This window comes from Erythrolamprus reginae, chromosome 2 (assembly GCF_031021105.1).
Source record: "Erythrolamprus reginae isolate rEryReg1 chromosome 2, rEryReg1.hap1, whole genome shotgun sequence".
NCBI classification, from domain to species: domain Eukaryota; kingdom Metazoa; phylum Chordata; class Lepidosauria; order Squamata; family Dipsadidae; genus Erythrolamprus; species Erythrolamprus reginae.
In genome coordinates this window covers 140,084,122-140,110,901 of record NC_091951.1, presented here as the reverse complement: position 1 = coordinate 140,110,901, position 26,780 = coordinate 140,084,122, and the positions used below count along the sequence as shown (strand labels likewise).

At 38.7% G+C, this 26,780-nt stretch overlaps 1 protein-coding gene across 2 annotated transcripts in view; it reads left to right on the top strand.

Annotated features, from left to right (window-relative positions):
• The window catches only part of SHISA6 (shisa family member 6), a 430,733-nt gene that overhangs the window by 372,924 nt on the left and 31,029 nt on the right, over positions 1 to 26,780 (top strand). For both annotated transcript variants that reach the window (XM_070739682.1, XM_070739681.1), the window contains exon 5: positions 25,840 to 25,902. In XM_070739682.1, coding sequence (XP_070595783.1) covers positions 25,840 to 25,902 — 63 coding nt within the window. The remainder of the gene's footprint in view (positions 1 to 25,839; positions 25,903 to 26,780) is intronic.

Genomic DNA, 26,780 nt, shown 5'->3' with positions numbered 1-26,780 from the left:
ATAGAATTTTTTTTAATTGGCCAAGTGTGATTAGACACTCAAGGAATTTGTCTTGGTGCGTAGGCTCTTAGTGTACATAAAAAGATAAGATACATTTGTCAAGAATTATAAGGTACAACACGTAATGATAGTCCGGGTACAAATAAGCAATCCAAACATATTAGATTAGATTAGATTAGATTAGATTTATTGGATTTATATGCCGCCCCTCTCCGCAAACTCGGGGCGGCTCACAACAAAGTAAAAACAATACATAATAACAAATCCAATACCCACCAATCCCATTACAATGTTAAGCTAAAAAATTCATAAAAAATAACCCCAGAATATTAAAAAACAAGCACACAATCAATCAAAACAAGCACACAACAAGCACACAAACAACATGGGCAAGGGGGAGATGTTTCAGTTCCCCCATGCCTGACGGCAGAGGTGGGTTTTAAGGAGTTTGCGAAAGGCAAGGAGGGTGGTGGCAATCCTAATCTCAGGGGGGAGCTGGTTCCAGAGGGTCAGAGCCGCCACAGAGAAGGCTCTTCCCCTGGGTCCCGCCAGACGACATTGTTTAGTCGACGGGACCCGGAGAAGGCCAACTCTGTGGGACCGAACCGGTCGCTGGGATTCGTGCGGCAGAAGGCGGTCCCGGAGATATCCTGGTCCGGTGCCATGAAGGGCTTTATAGGTCATAACCAACACTTTGAATTGTGACCGGAAACTGATTGGCAACCAATGCAGACTGCAGAGTGTTGGAGTGATATGGGATTAGGAACTAGTCAATGAATGCTTGTTCAATGTAATCAATGAAAGCTTGTTCAACGTAAATGCTAAGCAGCAGGGAATAGAGTACATTCAGATTGATTGAAGAAGCCTGTTAGTTTGGATTGTGGTTAAAGCATTACAGCAAGGACAGGAATCAAGGTCAGAACTGTCAGTGCTAAAATCACAAAAAGCGGGCCTAAACTAAAGAGTATTCTCCCCTTGTCAGTGATCTGCAACAATTTTATCATGGATGAAGTTAGATTTCTTGCAGCCAGACCTGGTGTTTGGGAGCTTCTGACCCAAGGCCCCCCGGCAATCTGAGATGAAATTGAAGAATCAGAAGCAGGAATTGGCAGTGAGTTACTTGCCCAGCTCTTGCCAGTCTGCTTCATCAGAAAGCAAAGTTCTTCCTGGGTTTCTATTTGTAGGATTTACATGGGCTAAAATAGAATGAAGTTAAAGAAATCCCTGGAATTAAATACAATTCACTTTTAAAACCCAATTTGTCGCTTTGCTAGTTAAGATGGACACTTTTCCAGACCTCTGATTAAGGCTTTCTATTTAAGGAGGCTATTTTCTTAACTGAGAAGAGAGGAGTGTCCAAGAGGCAGGATGTGACTCACTCCAAACATTAATAGGGAGACAGAGATGAAGGGGAAGATAAGAGTGGTGAAGGCAGATGAGAACTATGGCAGTAAGAGGAGGAGCTCAAAGATAAACTCACTGCCAATTCCTGCTTCTGATTCTTCAATTTCATCTCAGATTGCCGGGGGTCTTGGGTCAGAAGCTCCCAAACACCAGGTCTGGCTGCAAGAAATGTAACTTCATCCATGGTAAAATTGTTGCAGATCACTGACAAGGGGAGAATACTCTTTAGTTCAGGCCCGATGGGTGCTTTTTGTGATTTTAGCACTGACAGTTCTGACCTTGATTCCTGTCCTTGCTGTAATGCTATTGGGCGGCAGAGGTGGGTTCGGACCAGTTCGCCTGAACCTGCAGCAAACTGTTAGTGATTTCACAATGATGTCATGGGACCAGATCAGTTAGTGCTGGTCCGTGGAGGCCACCATCTTTTTTTTATTTGGGGGGGGGATGTTGTTTGTTTTTCTGGCTTTTTTTCTTCTGCGCATGCACAGAAGCACTGTGCATGTGTCACCATCTTATTTCTGCTTGGGGGGGGTCTGATTATTTTTTGCCACTGTGCATGTGTGCATACGCAAAGTGGGCATGTGCCCACATGGCTATGCAGCACAGGAGGAAGCGAATTGGCCGCAAGGTAAGTTGAAACTCACCCATTGGGCAGTTACAGCTATGGAAAGAGCTCCAAGTTCTTTTTGTCGATACCCCTTTGCCGGAGGGAGAGGTCCAGAAACCTTAAAACAGGTGCTATTTCAACTCCTCTTTCTTGATGCTTTTGTTACCATGTATTCACATTAATGTAAGACTATATATACATTTCAACTAGATAGCTGACATGTGTGGCAGCCTATATGCTTTTGGTACACTCTAATGACAGGCACTTAACATCCTGGCTGTGGAAGCTGCTTTGGTTTCTGGGTGTAATTTAAGGTGCTAGTTATCATATGGAATATCACTGTCTTTTCCTATGTCCACCCAATCTGAGCAATCAGCAAATGCATGTTGAAGATCCCCACCTAGTTCCAGCTGTGCTCAAAGAGCACACAAGTGAACATTCTACCAGCCTTTCCCTTCTTTAGAATAAAGTCCTCTTAAAGGCAAGGCTAGCTCCATCTCTCACAGCCCTTCTGAAAGCTGGTTAATTTTGGAAGACCTCCAGTGCCTGAAGAAGTATAATGGATAGAGAAGTGATTTGCTGCTGCAATAAAGGACAACTGCTTTATTATTGCATTATGATCATGTATTTATTTTTATATAGTTGTTCTTGTGCATGCTTTGTTAGACTGAAGCAGTCCAGAGACTTTGTAAAGCAAATAAATAAATCTTACATCTGCTAAATGAAGATTGGAGAACCTGCCAATCTTTTTGTTGATGTTCTGTAATTTCACTGCACAGGAATTATGCTAGCACAATGATTGCATTACACCATGGTAACTTCAATCAATGTAACTGTTAGAATATCATAATTTCATATTAAAAAATAGGACACAAAGAGAACTTACAGCTGGTTTAGCTTGCACCATTTAACCCACTGTTAAGTCCTCTCTCTCACTGACATAAAATTGTACTCTAAAATGAAGGGAGAAAAGCCACCTCTTCCTACTGCTATTGTACACCAAGACAAAAAGAATCAGTGAAATGAAGAACTGTGTGGTTTGAGGAAGTCGAACTCAGTGGAATGTAAAACATGTTATTACTTCTAATGGAATGCTTATTTTGTTTTTCTGAACAGAATTGGTTCAACTGCGATAATATATAACTTCTGTCAGATGTCCATTACATGTAGATAGGAAGAAGGGGCAATCAATTAATTCTATGTACTTACTGGCCTTTGACTGAATAAACATCACTATAAACATCCACCAGAAGGATATTATATCCCTCCAATCACTGACCCACCTATTCTAACTGCCTATCTAATTAAAAGGTATTTCTAGATCACCCCAATCTGGATACACTGTATCCAGATTGGGATACAGTAATAATATTGTGGAGTATTATTATCATTATGGTGAAATAGTATTTTATTATTATAGGCAATTATCAATAAGCTGAAAAAGTAGCATGTTGTTTACATTAATTCTATCCTGATTTGTATATTTGTATATCTTTATATATTTGAGTGGTTCAGGGTGGGGAATTTGTAGTGGGTGGGACATTTTATTCTATTTTTTATTCTATTTTTTATTCTATTTTTAAATTTACCTATTCTGATTTTATGTATGGTGAGACTGGTCTCTGGGTGTCACACGACTTTCATTGCCAATGACAATTCGTTGTTTTTGACAATGACAATGAATTTATTATTATTATTATTATTATTATTATTATTATTATTATTATTATTTGTTCGGGATTTAGATAGCTTACTAATATGAAGATTTCTGTGTTTCCAAGAAAACCAGATATACAGTGTATATTCCCAGCCACTTGAAAGCATAACAGAAGAGTCTGAAATCAGTTAGGAAAAGTTAGAACTGCATGATTGATGCAATCAATGTGAAGAAATCATAAAACTACCACTGCTCTTTCAAAATTAAAGCCATGACTATAACGTGGTTTAAGACTGCATGGCATTTGAATCTGATCTCTTAAAACAGGGTCTCATTTTTTAAAATCTGTTCACAACAGTGTCCAGAGTTATGAATGATACTTCCTTTTATAATCCTAGGAAAAGATGCAGTCACTTTAAAGGGTTGCAATCAGAGGTGAGCTTCAGGCTGTTTGGGCCAGTTTGAGTGAATTCCTTGGCTCTGATGATCAGCTGAGAGTGAACCAGTTCACTGCAACAATCAGGTGGGCCCACCTGTCCACCCCTGCACTATACTGACCTATATTTCCTTTGTTTGAAGCCCAGCTGATAGGCCCTGCAGAGAGGTTTGCCACGCCTCAGCTGTTTCACTCACCAGGGCTGCAGTAGAATGCAAGTTTTAGTGCTGTTTTCAAATGCACTGCACATGTGTGAAGCATGCACTTGGTGTACATGCGTTCAGCAAACCAGTTATTACACCGGTTGAATCCCACCATTGGTTGCAATGAAGTGTTACATAACACTCCCTTGCACTTTGGAGATCAAACCAAAGTGATCTGTATAACTTTAATGCCTTAGAATAAATATCCAGATAAATTTTAAAAAGCCAGCCTGTGCCAGCCATGGAGTTGGAATCATTTGCTAGAGTTGCTAGGCATCAAATAATATTGTTGCAAAGTCAGATTGGCTGTCAGCCCCATCTTCTTTATTTTGAGACAAAACCCCCTTTGACTATATTGTGGAATTAACAGACAGTCATTTGGCTCTATGCAATCCAATAAGCATTATACACATTGGATAATGCTCTCTTATGCAAGTGAACATCATGGACAAGTCTTTATAACAACAAAAGATATTTTTTTAAAATTTAAATCCTATAATTTGGGACCACCGCCATACCCACTCTTGAAGTTGTAATCAAAGCACCCGAATATTAACTCTCATTAACTGGATTTGTATTATTATTGGCATGCCAGGCAATTTCTATTACAATCCTCTTTATATTAGTACTATCTGTAGCAGATTCATGACTGCCATGAGTTTGCAATGTTAAAATTTTGACAAGGGATTTGTGAACATGCAAATGCCAAAAGAACTTTAAGCAGAGGGTGCCACTGCAGTGCCCATTAGGCAAGAAATATCTACAGCCTTCCCCCACCCCCAAGACTATTAAACATTTTCTGTGTATTTAATATGACTGGTAGAATATAAAAATAATATTTTTCTCTGTATTAATTTAGCTATGCTATTTTTTTTCTGGTTGTTTTTTTGTATTATAAAATATATATAATGCATTAGATAAAATGGGTGCTTGAAAGGTACAGCAATATATGTACCATAAACTAAACTTGTTGTGGGACTTTATATACTTTAAAATTTTAAAGATAAGGGGAAGAGTTTATATCTGTTTTAACTACATTTGATGTCAGATCCTCCGTCACTGACCTATCACCTTGCTGGTGCCCTGCCAATACAGCAGAAGGGGATAGGGAAGACAGGGGTTTATTGGGTGCTATTACTGTAAATTCAAAGATGGCAACTAGGGTGGAGGGAGTGACAATGCAAGATTACCAAACTGGCTTGTACCAGGATCTTCACGTCCTTTTGCCATGAGAATCTTAGGTTACCACTTTGACATCTCAGAATTTCTCAAAACATTTTACCGGCAACATATTGGCTGACCAGAGGATTCAGCGTAAAAAGAAGGGGAAAAAAATAGCTTTGAATTTTTCCACAGGAATACCACATTCCACCTGGCTTTACTACAAATAGTTCCTTTCAGTAAAAGTTTCTTTGCTTTAACTAAACTGAGTTATGAGTCTTAGTTCCCTGCAAGAGCAGACTGAGGCAAATCTGACACTTGGATTATACAACTAAATATATATATGGCATTGATAAAGGAGGGGGGAACACTGGCCTAGTGCGTGTACTCAAGGTCTAAATATGTCTCATCAGGGCCTGCATCATACACGGTCATACTCTAACTTCTTCCATGCCATAGTGTGGAAAAGTTCCTTCACTAGGTACTTTAAGAAATGGGTCAGACGTGCATCTGCTGCCACAGCAGACATAAAACCTTTGCCAGCTCATGCAGAGTGATCCATTTCCATTAGTTAAGATGCTCTCCAGGGAGAAATATTTTTACCAGCAACTGTTTGACACTGCTGTAGGGAATGAAAGCCCTTGAAAATGTGGTCATGGGCAAAATCTGGAGATTTCACTTGTTTGAAGAATCTGAAAAGGAAATTTGAAAAATAGACTTGACAAAAGGCCTGAGATTCCCTTCATTCTGATAAAGCCAATCTTACAAATAATCTGCTTCTCTGCTATAGCTTCAGTCTTCTTTCATGTGGCTAACCTAGAAAAGATAAACTTAAACTGAGGGTACACAAGAGCTGTATTCACCACCATCCCATTGGCCGGTCTGCCCTCACACTTTGTACTTAGTTTACACAGTACATATACTGCTGTACCTTGCAAATTTCTGTTTTCTCTAATGCATTATTTGTATTTTATAACACTTTGTACTCTACCAAAGTCTGCTTCTTCCCAGTACATCAGCTTATTTTGAGAGCTGAATTAGCATTTTTCTCCATTTATCTGAAATCAGAGCCAAGCTGAATATTTTCTGCAATGTTGGGGCTTTGGGCTTTGCCTTGAATTCATTGCCCCTTACAAGCTCTAGTATCGAGTGCAAGGAAACTAGTGGCTAAATAAGGCAACTTTATCAGTTAATGCAATCTTAGCCCTTATAGCTAGCTTCTCAGTGGCTATTTTTTAAAAGGGCTTGCCTTGAAGGCTTATATAAGCAATACTCAAAAAGCTGCTTCACCATGCATCCCATTCTGAGGTTCAAACCAGATATTTCTTTTCCTGTCCTCAGGCTTTTTGTTACAAGTACAGCCAAGCTTAGAAGTATTGCGACACATATCTGGTTGCAATAATCCTATGTGCTATTCTTCTGGCATCACTACTACTGGAGGCTTTTTAAAAGAAATACAAGATTGTCTTAACTGCATGGTAATTCCACACACACCACTCCATCTCCCAAATAACTGTTAAAACTGTGGATTTAAACTATGGATTGGAAGAGTTGTAATGAACAATTGCATTTTACTTTTGTGTGATGTCAAAAGATTTTGATGAGTTTAGGCAGTGAAGGGCTACCAAAATCTTTACTACCACATTGTGGGCATGGCTTATGCAGGACACCCTGCATTGTCTTTCAACATCTTTCAGTGCAAATTGGGTGCTCTGGGATGGAGCTCCATTTTCACTACCCCTCTGCATCCCCCCTCCAATCCGGGCAGTAGCACACCCCTGAGTTTAGGTACTCTGCCAGCTTAAGGATTTACTCCCTCCCCCCATTTTAAAAAATGGTTTGAACGTTTTTAAAAACATTAAAAAATGGTTTGAACGTTTTTAAAAATGATTTCTGTTGTTCCCTGCCTGTTCTCTGTCTTAAAGCCAACAGAAATTAAATCCTTGAATGAAAACTGAAGACTTTCATAGGTTACCAGTCCTGACTTCTAGCAACCAAATTGCAACTGATTCAGATCCAAATGACACAATAAGTCATAAAGTTTGGTTAAAGAGCCTCAAATAACTAGGATCAGGGTCATGAAGCTTTTTAACACAACATGTTAAACATCGCTGATCTATCTTAAGAAACGGAGACTTGTCTTTGTAATATCTGCTCTCTGAGAGAATGTAGTGGGGTCATATAAATTAGTTTCCATGGGTGTGATCTTTTCAAAATATCACAAATTCTGTACATGTGAGTAGGTTATTTCCTGAAAGTGATGCAGATGGCACATTTTGGAAATGTACAGGGTCAAAACGTATCATGTTGAGACCTGTCTTTCATTAGAAAAAGCAATGGCACTTTGTTAGAATTTCCATATCAAAACTGGAAATTGATGGCACAGTGCAGCCTTGCCCAATCTGCATGTGCTATATATGCTGGACTACAATTCAGATCACTCAAGGGAACATGACTAAACTGGTTGGGAAAACATTTATGGGTTAACACATAAAACAAGCAAGTGGTCTTTCCATATTTTTAATTACCAGCTAGCCAGGGGAAAGCTCTCATCCTAAGGCTTACTTCAGTAGAAGAAATGAGTAGATGACTCTTTTTACAACATGAAGATAAATACTAATCAAAATCCTATTAAGGAGATAAACTGTACAGTGTTTCCTCTAAGCTGTGCAGATGCGACCACAAACTTCTGCGCAGCACTTTGCAAGTGCCACACAGTCAAATCCATCCCGTGAACACACCCATCACCCAGCCTACTTATGATCGCTCTATCTATTGTATACTGTTTTTATGAGATTATTAATTTAAATTGTAACTGGATGGGTGGGCATTGGATTTGGTATTGTGTACTGTACTGTTTTTTATTATTGTTGTGAGCCGCCCCGAGTTTGCGGCATATAAATCCAATAAACCTAACCTAACCTAACCTATTGAATGAGTGCCAGCTTCCGAATGCTGTCTGACTTTAAATCGAATGAGGTCTTAGTTCTGTTGTGAGTGGTCTCCTAATATGTATGTGTGTATATATAAGGGGGGTATATAAGAGAAAGTGGGAGGGAGAAAGGAGGCAGCAAGAGAGGAGAAGGGTGTGTGGATGCATGCGCACATGCTTGGGTGATCGTGGTAGATTTTAAAAACTTTGGCATGAAGCTTCTAGTCTGGCACGGAGCCGTCCCCCATGCCTCCTTTGCCCCCGAGCACCCTGTGAATGGGCTGCCTGCAGTGAAGGGCTACCAAACTTTTTACTATCACGCTGTGGGCGTGGCTTATGCGGGACGCCCCGCATTTTCTTTCAACATCTTTCAGTGCAAATTGGGTGCTCTGGGGTGGAACTCCACTTTTGCTACCCCACTGCATTTCCCCCCCCACCCCCACTCGATCTGGTCAGTAGCCCACCCCTGGCTGCCTCCCTCCTCTCATCTAGCCTTCGCAGCCCCATTCCCCGCCCAAATGTTGTAGCTACTCCTCTTAAAACGCCAACCCTTGCACCTCCAAACAGTAATTGTCTGTCGCACCCACATCTCCCTCTCTGGGACTCATCAAAAATAGAAGGGGAGGGGCAGGGGGAGGAGAACAGGAAGGAAAAGAAAGTGAGGAAGAAGATGAAAACTACTGCCTGGGGGCCTGCACCAGGGCACTATGCTCCCAGCCATTACCAACAGGCAGCAGACTGCAAATTATGCAGACATAAATTCTTGCCTATTGCCAGGTCACAGTGCTTTCTTTCTCCTGAAGTCTGGGTGACCACTTCCCTCCTTCTCCTTCCCCTTCCCATTCAACCTGGTCTGTCTACCCCACCCCACTCCTTACTCCAGTCTCCCCAGTATCTCTCTCCTCGCCTCCTCCCCTCAAACACCCAGCCTTACAACAGCAAATAACTCAAGGATAACAGATTTTTTTTTTCCTGCAGGAGATAGTGCTAATCTTTTAATAAAATATCCCATTACAATAGGATCTGTCTGGACATATTATAATAGATCTAGAAATACAGCCATGCTAATACTATAAGACACTGTAATCATGCTAAATGTAGCTGTTGGGAATTTTTCAGAATTTCTGGGGGACCATTGTTTCCCATGAAGAATACATGTGTTGTTGGTGTTTGGGGTAAATTATCTAGTATTATTGAACTCCTTCATTAGTTTCACCTTCCTGTTTCTCCCCAAGTTGTAATCTTTTAAAGTCAATATTTAATAAAATATAGTATATATTCTTCTATAAAGTACTTAATATATTAATATATTAGCAACTATATATAATTTATAAACAAACCAAATTAGGCTGAATACCCTCTTCTGAATGCGCGGTTGAAGCTGAAGAAACCATTGACAAGTAGGACATTGTGGTAAATGATTTTATGAACTACATTTAGGTCAGATCAAAGGCAATGGAGTTGTAGGCTATCTAAGCCCAAAATTTCAAGTCTGTTGGTATTCTGTTGCGAGCAGAGGAACGGAGAACTCTTCTTTTAAATTATTTTGGACTCTCTCAATTGTTGAAGCCTGACTCCAGAATCTGGCTCCAAAGTTCCAAAGCTGCAAATAATGACATGATGCTACATCTCGCACTTACAGTTTAAAATTTCAAGCCTTTACATTTTTAAAAGCTGGATTTAAAACAGTAGCTTGGCAATTGCATCTCTGTGCCTATTTTCCCAACATTCAGGCTAACGTCTTTGATGTCTCACATATTCCAATCTGTGGGACTAGGATTAATCATCTCAATTACCCAACACAGTTGGAAAAAATGCTGCTTCTCAACAATGCAAGCTGAAATGTCAACATATACCTGCTTTTTGGAGACATGGCAAACATTCTATGTGTTCTATGTGTATTCAATAATATTTTTTTTTTAAAAGAAACATTCCATAGAGAGTGTTTTGTGATGAAGCTTCCTTCAAAGGCTTTCTCAGGCTGCCTCTATATTGCATTGACATCAACAGCCATTCGACTGCCAGTCATGATGGAAATTTGCCCTTTAAATGCTTTGCACACCTCTCCTTTTTTTTCTCTCTACCACAACATTTTGATGCACAAAATTGCACTTATCAAATGCCTGCCTTTGATGCATTGATCGGAGAAATGACAGCCTTTTTCAGTACTCCCATTTGCCAAGAGTCACACAAGGCTCAGGGCCCATGATACAATGTTAATATGCTATATGATCTGCCACCATCAACCCAACTGCCAATTTTGTTTCTTATTATTCTTATAAGATCAGGAATATAAACTGACAACATGGTCAGGCAGATCTGTAAAATCCTAAGGCATCAAAAAGTGCTATTCAACTAAGCCATGGGCCAAATGCTGCAACACTCCTATTTTGGCTTGGTATTGGAATTAGCTGTAAATAACACTATTTCTACCTCTAGGAGGCGAGCACTCTGTAAGATAAGCACCCCGCCAAACTTCCCAACAAGAGGACCCACAACAGGCTGTCTGTAGATGAGTCATCAAGATGGACAGATTCGATTTTAGCGAATTAAGGCGCTACCTGATATAGTAGGTGCTGAAAAGAAAGGCTTTAAAGACATTAACCATCATGGGTTTGTAAGCTATTAGCAACCAATGCAGAACCTTCAGAACAGGTGATCTTCTGCAGATGTTATTCTGAAGGTCGACCCTTCAGAATTCTAGCTTCTAGATCATTTCCAAAGGCAGCCCAGCATGGAGACCACTGTAGTACTCTAGCTGTAGACTAGGAGAGACTATTGCTAGAAAGCAATATAAAAAGCAACTGGGGCAGAACAGGAACAACAAAAGGAGGGGGGACTACTGAGTGGGTTTTTATGGGGTGGGAGAGAGAAATCAGGTGAATAAATATTGTTCATAAATCTTGTCCAACAAGCGGTATAATACAAGAAAGTTAAAAGTGTTGGCATGCTCTTGGTGTACCACATCATTTTCAGAGACCGCCTTCATGACCATTGACCTATTCTAGTAGGTTCCATCCACTCAGTTCGCTGGAATCTGTCTTCACATGCTCGGGATAGACAAGTCCCTATCTTGCCAAAGGTCAATGACCCATCGGCTACTCTCAGCCTGGTTTGGCCAGCCTATCAAACCTGTTGCCCGGTGTGTGGCCATTATGCATTCTACAGCTACTAGGAGCCACATGTGAGAGTTGAGTGACAGGTGGGGACCAAAGTTGAATGAGCTGCCCTAAAAGCTGCCCTAAATGAGCTGCCATAAAAGGACACAATATTTATTTATTTATTTATTTACTTACTTACTTACTTACTTACTTACTTACTTACTTACTTACTTACTTACTTACTTATTTATGTATTTATTGATTGGATTTGTATGCCGCCCCTCTCCAGAGACTCGGAGCGACTAACAGCAACAATAAAACAGTGTACAATAGTAATCTAATATTAAAAATGATTAAAAACCCATTAATATAGAAACCAAACATACATACATACATACATACCATGCATAGAATTGTAAAGGCCTAGAGGGAAAGAGGATCTCAATTCCCCCATGCCTGATGGCAGAAGTGGGTTTTAAGTAGCTTACGAAAGGCAAGAAGGGTGGGGGCAATTCTAATCTCTGGGGGGAGTTGGTTCCAGAGGGCCGGGGCCGCCACAGAGAAGGCTCTTCCCCTGGGTCCCGCCAAGCAACATTGTTTAGTTGACGGGACCCAAAGAAGATCCACTCTGTGGGACCTAACTGGTCGCTGGGATTCGTGCAGCAGAAGGCGGTCCCTGAGATAACATGCCCTTATACCAGAGGTGCTATCCTTCCCTGAGCAACCTATACACCTCATTTGTGCCATTAGCTATTTAGTAAATGGCCATATGCTATGATAACCATGTTGTGACAAGTGGTGGAGAAACTATCCCAATCCTCTAAATGAGCCCATTCACTCAAAAAGACTGAGATCCTTGTGTACAGACTTTTTGATCCAGGATACATTGAGTAGCAGGGCTCCTTCCCATTTTGGAGTTTATTAGTACGTATGTCCACATGGGGTATTAGTTTTACGGCTGCAAGAGTTCTCAAAAAAGTAGTCCAAGCTCTTTCTTGCAGTAATAAATGACATGGCAAATGATCTTGTAGGTCATTTAGAGGGCATCCTCTTGTGTTCTCTTGGTCACCTTGAATAAAATTGATCTGGCATTAGTGCTTTTTACACACTCAGACTTGTGTGAGTAAAAATGACACACAGTCTGGCTTCTATTAATGTTACATTACTTCTCTCCCTCCCCCCTACCCACCCACCCACCTCTCTCTATTTCCTTTTTAAATCCATCATAAAACAGACTGAAAATAAATTTGGTTTTCATGCACATCATTCATCTCTGGCATATTTGACAACTGCAAATATCCCAGCTTTTCATTTTGTTGGTTTTATTAGTCAAGACAACGCACAAAATACACAACCCCTTCTCTACAGAAACTGACACTTGCTATTTTTCCTGTTATGGATTAAGATTAATCCATTTCATTGTAGTTTAGCTTTCAGCACCTACAAAATCACTGCGGGAGGAAAAAATAATATTTTCCAAACATGGGACACACTTTTAAGAGTCACAAATGGAGTGCTAGCAGGTAGCCTGGTGCAAGAAGAGGCAGGTTTTCAAGGGAGTATTACCCTTCAATGGGAAGTAAAATGAAGAGTCGTTTGGGGACTATTTCATGTTTTCTTCATCAATTACCAGGAATCCACAACCTAGAATGGGAGTCTTGGTGAGTGATTTATGTTGCAAATTAGAACTGTCAGTCTCGACCTGGGGGAAGAAGGGCTGCTTTCAAAGTTCAGATCAATACAACAGCATTTGAAAAGATCTTCTATATCTAGAGTGGAGATGAAAGGTTGCCAGGCATCTTTAGATCTTCAAACTGCTCTGATCTTCACTTCTTAATTAAAGGCCTCGTGTTGCAAGCTGCAAAATCCTTAGGAATTCTGCACACCTGTCCCTTTTCCCATAATAAATTGGACTTCAGTGGGTCTCAAGACCTCCAAGCCCATTATTTTTATAGATGTGCGGCATAATATGCCATGTTCTTGGCAAAGATGACAGAGGACAGGCAAATGGGGTGGATAATGGGGAAATCATTGTAGGTTTAAAGACTTAAAAGGGAATGGATTAGGAAGTGTCTCACTTTCCTTTGTTCTTTTAATGTTTCCTATCTCCGTGTTCTTGTTGTAAGTGTATGGTCCCAAAATTTAATCTTAGACTGTCTACAGTCAACCTCACTCCATTGCTAACAGGTCTATAAGGGATGTGCATAAGGGCACCATCTTGCCTACCATCCCTGTCCTACTGTCCTATTGTCCAAATTTGCCTATACTTACTTTGCTTTTGTTTATGTTTATACCATACCTATTATCTTGTACACATTTTGACAAACAAACAAGTAATTACTTTAAAATAGGACATTAAGGGTAGAAGGGTCTGAATCAGTGCAGGAATTGAGAGATAGTATGGGATAAATGGCAAGGCATGCAAAAGGCGTATAAAAGCTACCACCAACACCCCACTTTTAATCACCTTTTCCTCAGCTCCAGCAGCATTCAAACTTGAAATGATTTTTGTTTTGGCTCTTCTGTTCAGAAAAAGATATTTCCTATGTATTATGTCCTTCTCTCTGCCTGGATGATTTTCCTCACCTCTTCCTTTTTGGAGAAACTTTCTAGTATTATACAGTGTCTTGAAAAAATAGCAGGCTGCTTTATAGCAAAGTGGGAATGTGGATTGTGACATTTAAAAGAAAGCTACAAAAGAGTTAGAGCCAGCCTCAATTGTTAGTACTCTGTACAAAACAGCTGGGTTTGCAATATATAAACAAGCTCACAATGAATGTTTGGATGTATTGAAGTACTATAGTTTTAAGAGGTAGTGTTGCAAATTGCCATAAGAGGGAGCCAGAAAGCATGATTCTCTCTCTGCTCTCTCTGTTTTTTCTGCTGATTCATTGTGACTGATGTAGTAAGCTCTGTGTTACTTCGTGTATTTGTAAGCTATAATGTATGTTTGATATGTAAGACAAAGACAGATTTGTAATATTATTATTGTATTGAGAGCTACTGACTGATTTGAATGTATATGACCGGACTGTTTAACTTGACTAAGCTATTTCTAAAGTAAATACTAATTGAACTTTAATGTATCTGTCTTATACAACTGAATAATAACTCATATCTCCTAGATATCTGCTGGAATACCACATTTTCGTCTGTGCATGTCCTTGATAACTCAAGAGTCATTCTGCACACTCCTTAACAGCCTCAATGAAATAGATAGAGCTTGAGCTTGAGATGTCATTATGGAGCAGTGAGACAGCCACATCCCCCCTCCCCCCCTCCCCAGATAGTTAGCAAACCAATCTCCTGGGAAAAGGGAAACAAACTTTTGGATTTAGGGGCGGGGGATTCCAGAAGAATGAAGATGCTGATTGGAGAGCCAAATATTTTAAAGAAACTTTGTGTAAGACAATGAACCTGACAACTGGCAAGACTATAAAAGATGTAAACAGTAGAAGACATTTGAAGCAGATTTTTGTAGAAGACATTTGACCAACATTGGTTGCAAGAGCCAAATGAATAATTGGAAGAATGAAGCTTTGTAACCAGTAGAACTCAGGACTCCTAACTCTCTTAAAGACCCCCTTCTTCTAACTAATACCCAAGGGAACATAAGGAAAGAAGCTCCACTTAATATTGGGTGTAGGTTATCCCTAAAATCCTTTTTTCAAAAATTTGCAAAATGTAGTTTCTTCAAATGCCCAATCGCCATCACTTGTGAACAATTAATCAAATTCAGTGAGAAGAGCATGAGCACATGCTTGAAGAAGAGAAAAAAGGAGAGTGACTCAAAGTAGGACTCATTAAAATATCCAGATAGGTAGAATTTCAAAGGCAAATTGTGTAATGGGATCCACTGCTTTATTAAATAAAATTGAGTGTTATTCAGTGTAATAATAACGAGCAATGAACAAGCCCCATTGGTAGGGTAGGGTAGGGTAGGGTAGGGTAGGGTAGGGAAGGGAAGGGAAGGGAAGGGAAGGGAAGAAATGTTCCTATTCATCAATGTCTGAACATAAGATGAGAGAAAAAACATGTCACTACCTTATACAATGCCACTACCTTATACACATCTGAATATATATATGTACATATGAAAGAAACATGCACATGTATGTGTATGTTTATGTGAGCTTTGTGTGTGTGCTAGGGAAAACATTTTTGATTGTACAGATATAAAACTTTAGGAAAGCAACACTATGAGTCCGTCTGCTTAGCTTCTAGGAGATTTTGCTTGGAAACATTGGAAATCATCATGCTGTGGCTATTTTGGCATTCTGGATAGAGTTGTAAACAGCCTCAAATGATTGAGATTATCTCTCCTCCCCTTCCCCCCCCCCACCCTTGATATTGTTATTTGGTATCTTCTTCAGCCACATCCTGAGATTAATGTTATCGCTGGAAAATGAAAAGCTCTATTAATCTTTTATTTCCTTAACTGAGTTTCCCCGAAGACAACGTTGAGTTCCGCTCAGTATCTGTGTGGCTGCACATTAGCTGCTGTTTTCTCTGTCTGGCTCCAAGCAGAAAATTTCTATTAGCAAAATTATATAATTAAATTCAAAAAGATGCAGGAGGATTGGCTGCCATTTTCAACTGCTTTATTGCTATCAGCACTCTTGGAATTAGCCCATCGAAGTATTCTAGTGGGTGACAAGACAGCGGAATATGCTGATGGGTATCCTGGGCAGTTTCGTTTTAAAAGGTGGGCTTCTTTAAAACAATTTTATTATACGTTAATGAAATATATACAGAGTAGCAAACAGATTTTTAAAAAGGGATAAAAAGAGGAAAAAAGTTTAAAAGTGACAAGTAATATTCAGAGGAAATCCACAAAATTGCATTTAAACAAAAAGAGGCTTCAACCAATTCTATCATAGAACCTTATGTGCAGATAATCCTCAATTTACAATCTATGGTTTAGGGAACATTTGAAGTTTCAATGGACCTACCTGAGAAGTACTTAAGATCCAGATTCCAAGATCCTGTGGTTGGCTCATCCCCCCCCCATAGTCATGTGACTGACTTCAGAATTCAGGTTGCATTTACAGTGATTTGCAGCCTCACACAATCATATGACTACGTTTTATGTTTTGTCAAAAAATGCTATTATTCCCAATTGTTGGCAGAACCAACTCCTAGCAAACCATCAAGTTCCTTAATGACCATGGCAATCACTTAACAAAGGTGACAGTTGCTTTTCAACTATCATGTTCACTTCACCACCACCACCACAAAAAAAGTTCATAAAATTGAGATGGTCAGATGGCTAGCCCAATTTATAAATGTCACAAATTATGTCTGTTATATGCACGCTATGTTGTGGTGAAAATTCAAGGGCAGCCTACAGTATGTCTGTATTCTTTTTAACCATAGTCAGACTATTAAAAAAACACTATTATGGCTTTAACAGACTCAGCTACAAGAATATTAACTTCTATAAATATATTAAAGCTTAGCTATTCTACAAGGATGGAATGAACCATATATGCATAAGATGTTCATAACATCTTCTTGATGTTGAATATGAATAAGATAATATAAAAATATATTATCTTTTAGGTTATAGGCAGATGTTGGCTTTATTGCCCTTGTGACTCCTGCATAATGTTATGTTTTACATCTTTGGAAAATAGAAAAAAATATTCTTGATTTTTGTAATGCCCTTGATTGGTATTGTAGACATTCTTGTTATTGTCTTCCGCTGGAGGAAAGGAAGGAAGCTTGGCACTTAAATTTGAAGATGCGATATCCCTGTAACTTCAGATAGTGGCATGGCTTAGTTTTATGACAAACAGAATTAGTTGGGGGGAAATGACTTGTTTTTCATAAAATATATAATGGTAGCTCTGAGATTACTCCTTAATATTATGCTGTTTTCATCCAGATATCAACTCCTATCCCAAGATCTCTTTCTTGAACCCAATTGTTATAATTCAGTTGGAAAGTAGAGCATTGCCTCTAATTGCCATATACAAAATGTCTGGCTATATCAATACAAGCTAGTCTAATATTTCTTATGTTGTTAGAACAATAAAAATTGGCCTTTCATCAAAAAAATATAGATCTGTGATATCCCATCCCCTTCTTGCCAAAACATCACAACTTCATTCGCAATCTCGTCATCAATTTATTTTGCCATTCCAAAATGTGTAATTCTGACATGGACAGCCTTAGACAACATGTTTTGATTTGGCTACATCTTGTGCAGGGTCATAGTACTCCCCATGGATAAAAGTTAAATCTATTATTTTTAAAAAAGTTTTTTTATTTATAATACAATTAAAAATGTTACATACACACAACAGTACAACACAATACAAACGTTAAAAAAAAGAAAAAGGTACATAACTGACTATCCAGTATATATATATGTGTGTGTGTTAATTAAACTCCCCCCCTATTAATTTTCCCAATATCTATCAAAATTTGAATTAGTTTTGAACCTCTCCATCATACTTGCTGACTTCTGATCCTGTTTCTCCTTTTTTTCATCCTATTGTATAATTTATTCCAGGTTTCAAAATAAACTGTGTCTAATTTGTCCTTCCACTCTAATGTCAGTTTGTTCATCTCTGCACATAATAAAATTTTAAATAGAATTTCTTCTTCTCTAGGGACATCTTTGCTTTTCCACTTCTGGGAATATGCTATTCTTGCAGCAGTTAGAATATACAACATTAAGGGGTTTTTTTTTCATATTTGTTCATGGTTATTTTGTAAACGAAACTCAATTTGAAACCCACAATATTCCTACTAGGAATAACCATCAATAAATCTAACTATCCTGAGAGCTAATTAACCTGTTCAAGCCAACAGTATGTGTGATTCAAGCAACTCCTTTTCTGATTGTACTGCAAAAGGGTGGGTAGTGGGTGATGCAGAACATTTTAAACAAGGTCATCAAAGTAGATGTTAGCCCCATACTCTTGTTTCATTAGAAATGGAAGGACAAATCATTCATACCTCATCCTATTCTCCTTTTGTTATAAACCTGACCTCACTTACTCTTTATTCCTAATGTTTTATTTTCACACTTTCCTTGCACTCACAGCTTAAGAAAGTAAAGAGCTGCAGACCAAAACAATGTATGTGCTTCAGATCTCATTGACACTAAAGCAAACAAGAAACTTTTGATTATGAGATAATGTGAATCTATGTCTTCCATAACAACTAACAAGAGGCACTGTAATGGAAAAAGTAGAATAGTTGCCTGCATATTAGTTTATCGTAATGTTTTTGTGCTGGATATTGTTAAATATTTCTTTTTTCTCTTTTGTTGGTGATCTACATGTAAGATATCTATGGAGATTCTCAATCATCCAGGTCAACTGGACTTTCTGATTTTCTTTTGAAGATGTTTCACTTCTCATCCAAGAACCCTCTTCAGCTCAGAGCTTCAAAGAAAAACTAGAAAGTCCAGTTGCCTCTTGAAAATAGCACCTTTTGGGCTACATATAAATATATCTAGTCAAGTTGTATCTCAAGAGAACATGTGAGATGAGATAAGTATCTGGCTTCCCCACATTGATTTCCTCTATATTACTCAGTTTAGGACCAAGCAATTGGTGCATTTAATATAGACTATGAGATTTTAGACCATAAAATCAGTGGCAATGTTTCAGCCCATATCATTAGCCATGTTTAGGTAGAACTTGTCTGTATACTTTAGGGTGTGATATATATATTTATTTATTTATTTTATTTATTTTATTTATTTTATTTATTTTATTTATTTTATTTATTTTATTTATTTTATTTATTTTATTTATTTTATTTATTTTATTTATTTTATTTATTTTATTTATTTTATTTATTTTATTTATTTTATTTATTTTATTTATTTTATTTATTTTATTTATTTTTTATTTATTTATTCTTTGTCCAATATACAATACATATGGAAGAGAATAGACATTAAGTAATATATATGACGATAGAAAGTAAAAAGAAGAGAAGTAGATGGGAGGGAGAGAGTATATATGATATAAGAGATAAGGAGAGAATATATATAGATATAGATATAGATATATAGATATAGATAAGGAGAGAATATATATGACATATGAGATAAGGAAAGACAATTGGACAGGGGACGATAGGCACATCAGTGCACTTATATACACCCCTTACTGGCCTCTTAGGAACCTGGAGAGGTCAATCATGGAGAGTCTAAGGGAGAAGTGTTGGGGGTTGGGAGTTGACACTATCGAGTCCGGTAATGAGTTCCACGCTTCGACAACTCGATTGTTAAAGTCATATTTTTTACAGTCAAGTTTGGAGCGGTTAATATTAAGTTTGAATCTGTTGTGTGCTCTTGTGTTGTTGTGGTTGAAGCTGAAGTAGTCATTGACCGGAAGGACGTTGCAGCATATGATCTTGTGGGCAATACTTAAATCGTGTTTTAGGCGCCGCAGTTCTAAGCTTTCAAGACCCAGGATAGATAGTCTATTTTCGTAGGGTATTCCGTTTCGAGTGGAGGAGTGAAGGGCTCTTCTGGTGAAATATCTTTGGACGTTTTCGAGAGTGTTGATGTCTGAGATGTGGTATGGGTTCCAGACAGATGAGCTGTATTCGAGAATGGGTCTGGCATAGGTTTTGTAGGCTCTAGTCAGTAGTGTGAGATTGCCAGAGCAGAAGCTACGTAGGATCAGATTAACAACTCTGGAAGCCTTTTTGGCGATATTGTTGCAGTGGGCTTTAGCACTTAGGTCGTTTGATATTAGTATTCCAAGGTCTTTTACTGAGTGTGAGTTGGCTGCGAGAATTTGTTTATTCAGTTCATATGCGAAGTTTGGATTTTTTTTGCCGATGTGGAGGGTAGAGCATTTGTTGGTTGATATTGGAAGTTGCCAGGTGTTAGACCAATCTGAAACTAAGTCAAGGTCTTTTTGGAGAGTGAGTGTGTTGTCAGTGGTGTTGAATAGTTTCACATCGTCGGCAAAAAGCACACAGTTGCTTGCGATATTATCGAGCCATAATGCTAAATTGCGCTCACTGCCGCGGCTCGTAAGTTCTTGCAGGACCAGCATGATTTTGCTGCTGCACCTGTGGAGGTAGCAAAATTGCACCCGTGTTTCAGTGAGGTTTTACCTGGCAGCTCCGTGCGCGATTTTACTACCTTCACAAGTGCAGCTGGTCCCGCAAGAACTTACGAGCCGCGGTGGCAAGTGCAATTTAGCATTCCGGCTCATAGCCCACCCCTGTATGTATGTATATATGTATGTATGTTTGTTTGTTTTGTTTTGTCAAGTACGTATTGGTAGTATACAAAGATATAACAATGTTTATATACATGATACTAGTAAGAGAGAAACATTAGAAGTAACCTAGAAGTAAGGAAGAACTTCCTGACGGTCAGAGCGATCAACCAGTGGAACAACCTGCTTGTGGAGGTTGTGAACTCCCCAACTCTGGACACTTTCAAGAGGAGATTGAACTGCCATTTGGCTGGGGCGCTTTAGGATTCCTGCTCAGGCAGGGGGTTGGACCTGATGACCTGCATGGTCCCTTTCAACTCTAACAATAAATAAATAAATAGAGGAAGATGTTTTAAAGAGCTACACTCACACCTCTGTTTTCCCCAAAGCATCTGTTTGCCAGTTGAACCCCAATCTCCAGCTTGTGAATTTTTAACTAACTGTGGCTTAAGGTCATGCACCCATGCCAAAACCTTTTCTTATCCCTAGTCCATAGCTGAGGTTGGCTAGCTTCGAGTTTGTGCTATTGTTCCTGAAAAGAAAGAATGGACAGATGGATATGGAAGTAATCCTTCTCTTGATACATATTTTGCTTTTGTCGTACGGATTGATGCTTGTTTGGCGACAGAGCTGATAATACAGTGGGAGGTTGTTCCTATTGACACTACAAGGGTACAGACAGCACTCACAATGCCCTCAAAAGAAAAGGGATGACATATAGTCCCAGTTGAGAGTCAGGTTGTACAGTAGGACACACTGCATAAACTGTCAACAGCGAAAGCATCCTGCTGTCAGCAAATATTGGATCATTGCAGCATTTGGAGTAATTGGTGATCTATCCAATGAGCAATGGGTTTTTAGTAAAGCAAGAAAAGAAAGAGGTTTTTTTTTTTCTTTTCCAAAATGTTACCCTTCCCAGCATCTGATCCACAGAGATAGCATGATAAAGGATGTCTGGGTCTGTATTATTAGCTTAATCTGCATACTAGTTTATCACAATTAACTACAGGGATGATGATGATGACCTGGCCATTCCCATTTTTAACTCTTCCTAATATTTATATGAACATAATTACATTACCACACTGCTTTATTTCAGTAGCTGCAGGAGATCAGCAAGGTAGTAGAGACTTCATGCTAAAATAGTAAACTTACCTTTACCTCACTTCCTCCTCCATCCAGCTTGTACATTTATAAATTAGAGGAAATAGTTGGTGGATGTTTTTCCAACCAGCAGGAAAATCCACTAATTGCTGCAATAACTTTCCCCATAGTAAACTGTTAGAATAATACAACTCACTGGCTCATTAATGAGGCAGCATGCAGACCACCTACTGTATGTAGACAGGACAAATTTATGCTGACATACAGTACTTGGTTCCAACTCAAGGATTGGAGGAAAGCACAATAAAGCAGCTGCTTGGATGGCCCTTTGAATGGGAAGTGCTGCGTAGAACCAAATACCTACCAATTAGTTTAATAGAAGCTACAGCTTCCCGAAGCAGTATTAAGCTAAACAGGATTGGAATTTAGAGTCAAGCAAATGGCTCATAGGAGATCAACTTTCTTTTCCTAAAAAGAACCCCAACTTTGGAGGAAAAAGCTGCACTGTATGTGTAATTTATATGACCCACTCCTTTCCTGCTAGATCTATGGCCTGGATCCAGATTAGGTTTCTGGGAGGAAAACAAATTGAATGGGAGAATCACCTAGGTCTCCCTTGTAATATTACTTTGGTCCTGATTGTTTTGTGAATATCCAGAACCACTTCATCACTCATGACTAGATTTGCTGATTTTGCTGAATAATTTAGGATGGTTAAATGCAAAACTGTTCAGGCTGACCTGGGGCAATGAGCAATAAAGGGGCAAATACACATCAATATGAGTAAGAGGTGAAAACATTTAACTTCTGAAGACAAATTGCTGTATTTTGTACATTGCCTTGAGACAGATACTGTAGGCAATGGTTTATAAATGTTTAAACAAATAAATTAAAATACTGGGAGATATTGATTTAGAGAGGAAGACAACTAAGAAAAGATTTTGATAAGCATTCATAACATGATGTAAAAATGTGCTCCAGTTGCCCCATTCTATTCTTGCTTAATCCAATGTTGGGAAATAACAGGACAGGTAAGGGATCTTCGCATAGCCCTTTGTGTAAGTTGGGTCATTTGCTATTATAAAATATATTGAGGGGCACCAACATGGACAGCTTTATGTGAGATTATTTCACAAACCCATTAAGAATAATGGCTACCAATGACTACTCTTTACATTGACTGTTGTCTGCAGTATCAGATATGGTAGACCTCTGTGTACCAATTAAATAGGAAATATATTTATGAAAATAATGAAATGGTTTCCTCCCAACCATTTGTGGCAATTCCAAAGGCAAGATTGATTTATTTATTTTATTTATTTATTTTGTCCAATACACAATACATATTGAAGAGAATAGACATGTAGTAATATATATAAAGAAAAGGATAGAAGAAAAGATATAAAAATAGAGGAGAAGATATATGAAAGGAAAAAAAGATCTATGAGATAAAAGAGAGACAATTGGACAGGGGACTAAAGGCACACTAGTGCACTTATGTACGCCCCTTACTGACCTCTTAGGAACCTGGAGAGGTCAATCGGAGTGTGGTATTGAGGGAAAGATCACATATTATGGTTTCAGGAAGGATAAGATCATGTGCAACTTGGATGTTTTTTAGATTGAGTGAATTTTTATAGAATATAGCTACACCACCTCCTCTGCAGGATTCACGGTCAGACCGGAAAACAAGGTAGTTACTTGGTGTGATGATGGAGTCAGGATAGGATGTATTCAGCCTTGTTTCACAAACAAAATTATGTCAAATATGTTGGTGTCAAGTAGTAGTAGGAATTCAGACAATTTGTTGATTATACTTCTTGCATCGATTAGTTTACATTTGAGATTGAATTTGTGTTCAGGAATGAAATTGAATTGAGTTGAATTGAAGTTGGATTGAATTGAGGTAGTAAGGGGCGCGCTTTCCTATTCTTTGTTGGAAGTGCTGGGGATGTCCATTTGTGGGTAAGGGATGGTAGGTAGAGAAGTGTAGGATGGTTGAGGAGGGGCGATGGGTTGGGAGATGAAAGGAAGGTTGTGGGTTTTGGTTCTGATGCATTCAGAGCGGTAGTCTATGTATAGATTAGTTTCGCCATGATCAAGATGTCTCTTAAGTTCGGCCCGTAGTTAACAAGAGCGGAAGCGTTGAAGTAGAGTTAGATCTGGTCTGCATCTGAGTTTGTTGTATTTGGCGTTATTTCTGGCGATGGAGTTCATGGTCTTGATGAACTGTTGTTTGATAGTTTCACTTTTGCAGACTATTCTGCAAAATAGGGGAGCCATTGATCCATCACTGTACCTCAGTACAGGGCCATTTCTAGTGACCTCTAAGATGTCATCAGGGGCAATTGTTTGAGGACGCTGGATGCCTAGTTCTTCCTATGGGTATTCAGGAAGAATGACTAGATTGATATGTGCTTCAGCCTTCAGGTCAGGTTCAGAAGGTAATGTTGGGGAACTGAGGTTCAGCATCATTGCCATTGATCAAAAGAGTCTCTGCTTCCTCTCTGTTTTTAATACACAAAATGGCTGGAAGAGGTCATCTTTAATAAGATGCACCACTGATATGCTAACCCATTCACCTTTAGTAAAGGGCAGCCAGTATTAAACACTATCTAGATTTAACCACAGGCAGATAAAGGTAAGATTGAATCCCAGGGGGAGTAATTTGCTGTTGGTCACTAGAAAGTCTGTTAGGGAATGAGATTCAATTTAGTCCAGAAATAGTTCAACTCTTGTGGGATTTTCGAGAGAGAGTTGGCAAGGAATTTGCAGGATTGGTTGTGTCTGACCAGAAGGTAGTACCTTGAAGAAAAAGCTGGATCTATATATTAAGCCTCTGCTATAACTAGAACTTTATCCTGAAAAACAGTCAGATAACTCAGCCATCCTATTAACCTGTTTTTGCATGATCCAATAACCATGTATTGAATACACATATCTAAAGGGAAATACAGCTGGGCTCCTTTGTGCTTCCTGCTTGTCACACTGTGATTGACAGCCTCCAAAGACATTGAGAAACATCCAGTAGTTAGATAGTTAACTCTGTTTATTAATGTAGCTCCTCCTTTGTGATGTAACCTGTTTGCTCACATCCTCCTCCTTGTAGGAAGAAGAAGATCTCTAGTTTTTAGAGAATCGCCATTACGCATCATCTTCATTAACCATGTAGATGTGCCATTTTATGTCTCTTCAGACAATCTTTATTTTTCTACTTTTTCTAATAAAAGTTTAGTTCATTTGAACATGCTCTGTCTATACTTTAATAACCATCACCTCCGGAAGGTCCTGGCTCAGTCCCAGCGGGCTGAGCACCTTGCTAAGGTCACGGTCCTTCTAAATCCAACACTGCTATCTTACTCTTTGGACATCTGTTCTTGGGGGTGGTACTTGCCCTATCGGTCCTTGGGGAATCATGGTGGCACAGTGGGTTAGAGTGCAGTACTGCAGGCTACTTCTGCTGCCTGCCAACTATCTGCAATTTGGCAGTTCAAATCTCAGCAGGCTCAAGGTGACTCAGCCTTTCATTCTTCTGAGGTGGGTAAAATGAAGACTCAAATTTGACTCTGTAAACCACTTAGAGAAGGCTGGAGAACACTGTGAAGCTGCATATAAGTCTAAGTGCTATTGCTATTGCTACTTACAGAATGAGCAGTCTAAAGAACACATTATTTCTCTCTCCTAATGTGTTCAATGTACGCTGAGTTTTAAATGCCCTAAAACATGCCTAGCTTATATGCTCAGTGCCAAAAGTTTGTGTCACAATTGCCTCTGAATATAGTTATCCCTTTACTGAATATCTACCATAATTTGTAGTCTCAGCACAATGGGTGTTGTTATTCATTAATATGTTTCTCTAGCAATTGAGATTTTGAGAGGCCAACATGAAAGACGCTTCCCCTTTGTTAAGCATTTTCTTCCCCTTAATCATGCAGAAATTTTCCATGAATAATGTGAGATAATTATTACCTGCAGCTCTGTTGAGCCTCCATAAACTGCTCCTTAAAAGCCATTTTCTTTTTATTGAATTTCAGATGACCAAGAGCAAAATTATAACCACCTGCTATTAAGTACTGCAAACCAGACACCATCACATGGTAAGACAATAAGCGACAGATGATCAAAGTTACCAATGTTGTAACCTCTCCCTTTCTGCCAGTTATCCTTTGCTGGTGAATTGTTAAACAAATGTCAATAGAATATTTTATGAAACAATTCTTGTAAAAGAAATGTTTATTCTATTGATGGTATGGCATGACAAGTCACATTGTTAATAATGACAAAATAAATATGACCTAGTTACTCATATCCAACAGACAAAACTATATCTAGAATCATCTACCTTTTCTGTTTCTTAGCTGCCACCACTGTCTGCCTTGCTTTATCAAGACAGTTGAAGTGAATTGCTTAGATGGGACAGAGTTTAATTATCACTGCATATCAATATTATGCTGATGACACTAAATGCAACCATAGCAAATTCATCCTCCAATATAGCTACTATGGGTACTGGGTCTAAAGAAATGCACACTATCAGACTAGCTAGAGTCATCTCCTTCCTCAATGAATTCTCATACAATCTATATTGTATTTTCAGAACCATGATTAAAATTTAGAAATGCTTTCCTTTTGTGATGCTTAATATGGATGGATTTGAGCTCCAGAATTAGTTCTTCACTTTCAAGCTATAAGTATGACAGATCAGTTGGTAGATTTATTGCATAAGAAGTGCCCAACTTCTAATAGAACTAAGGTAACCAATTACAAAAAGTAGGAATAGCAAACCAAAGTTATTAAAGAGATGGTTAGGGAATACCTGGCTCTATGGATGAGTTTAATTCTTCAGGACCAGACTAATTAAAGCTAAGAGTTTTGTAGAAACTGGCAGGTGTCGTCTCAAATCCCTTTTCAATGACCTTTGAATACATCAAAAATGAATGTAATGCACGAAACATGTTTAGATTTGATATATGTT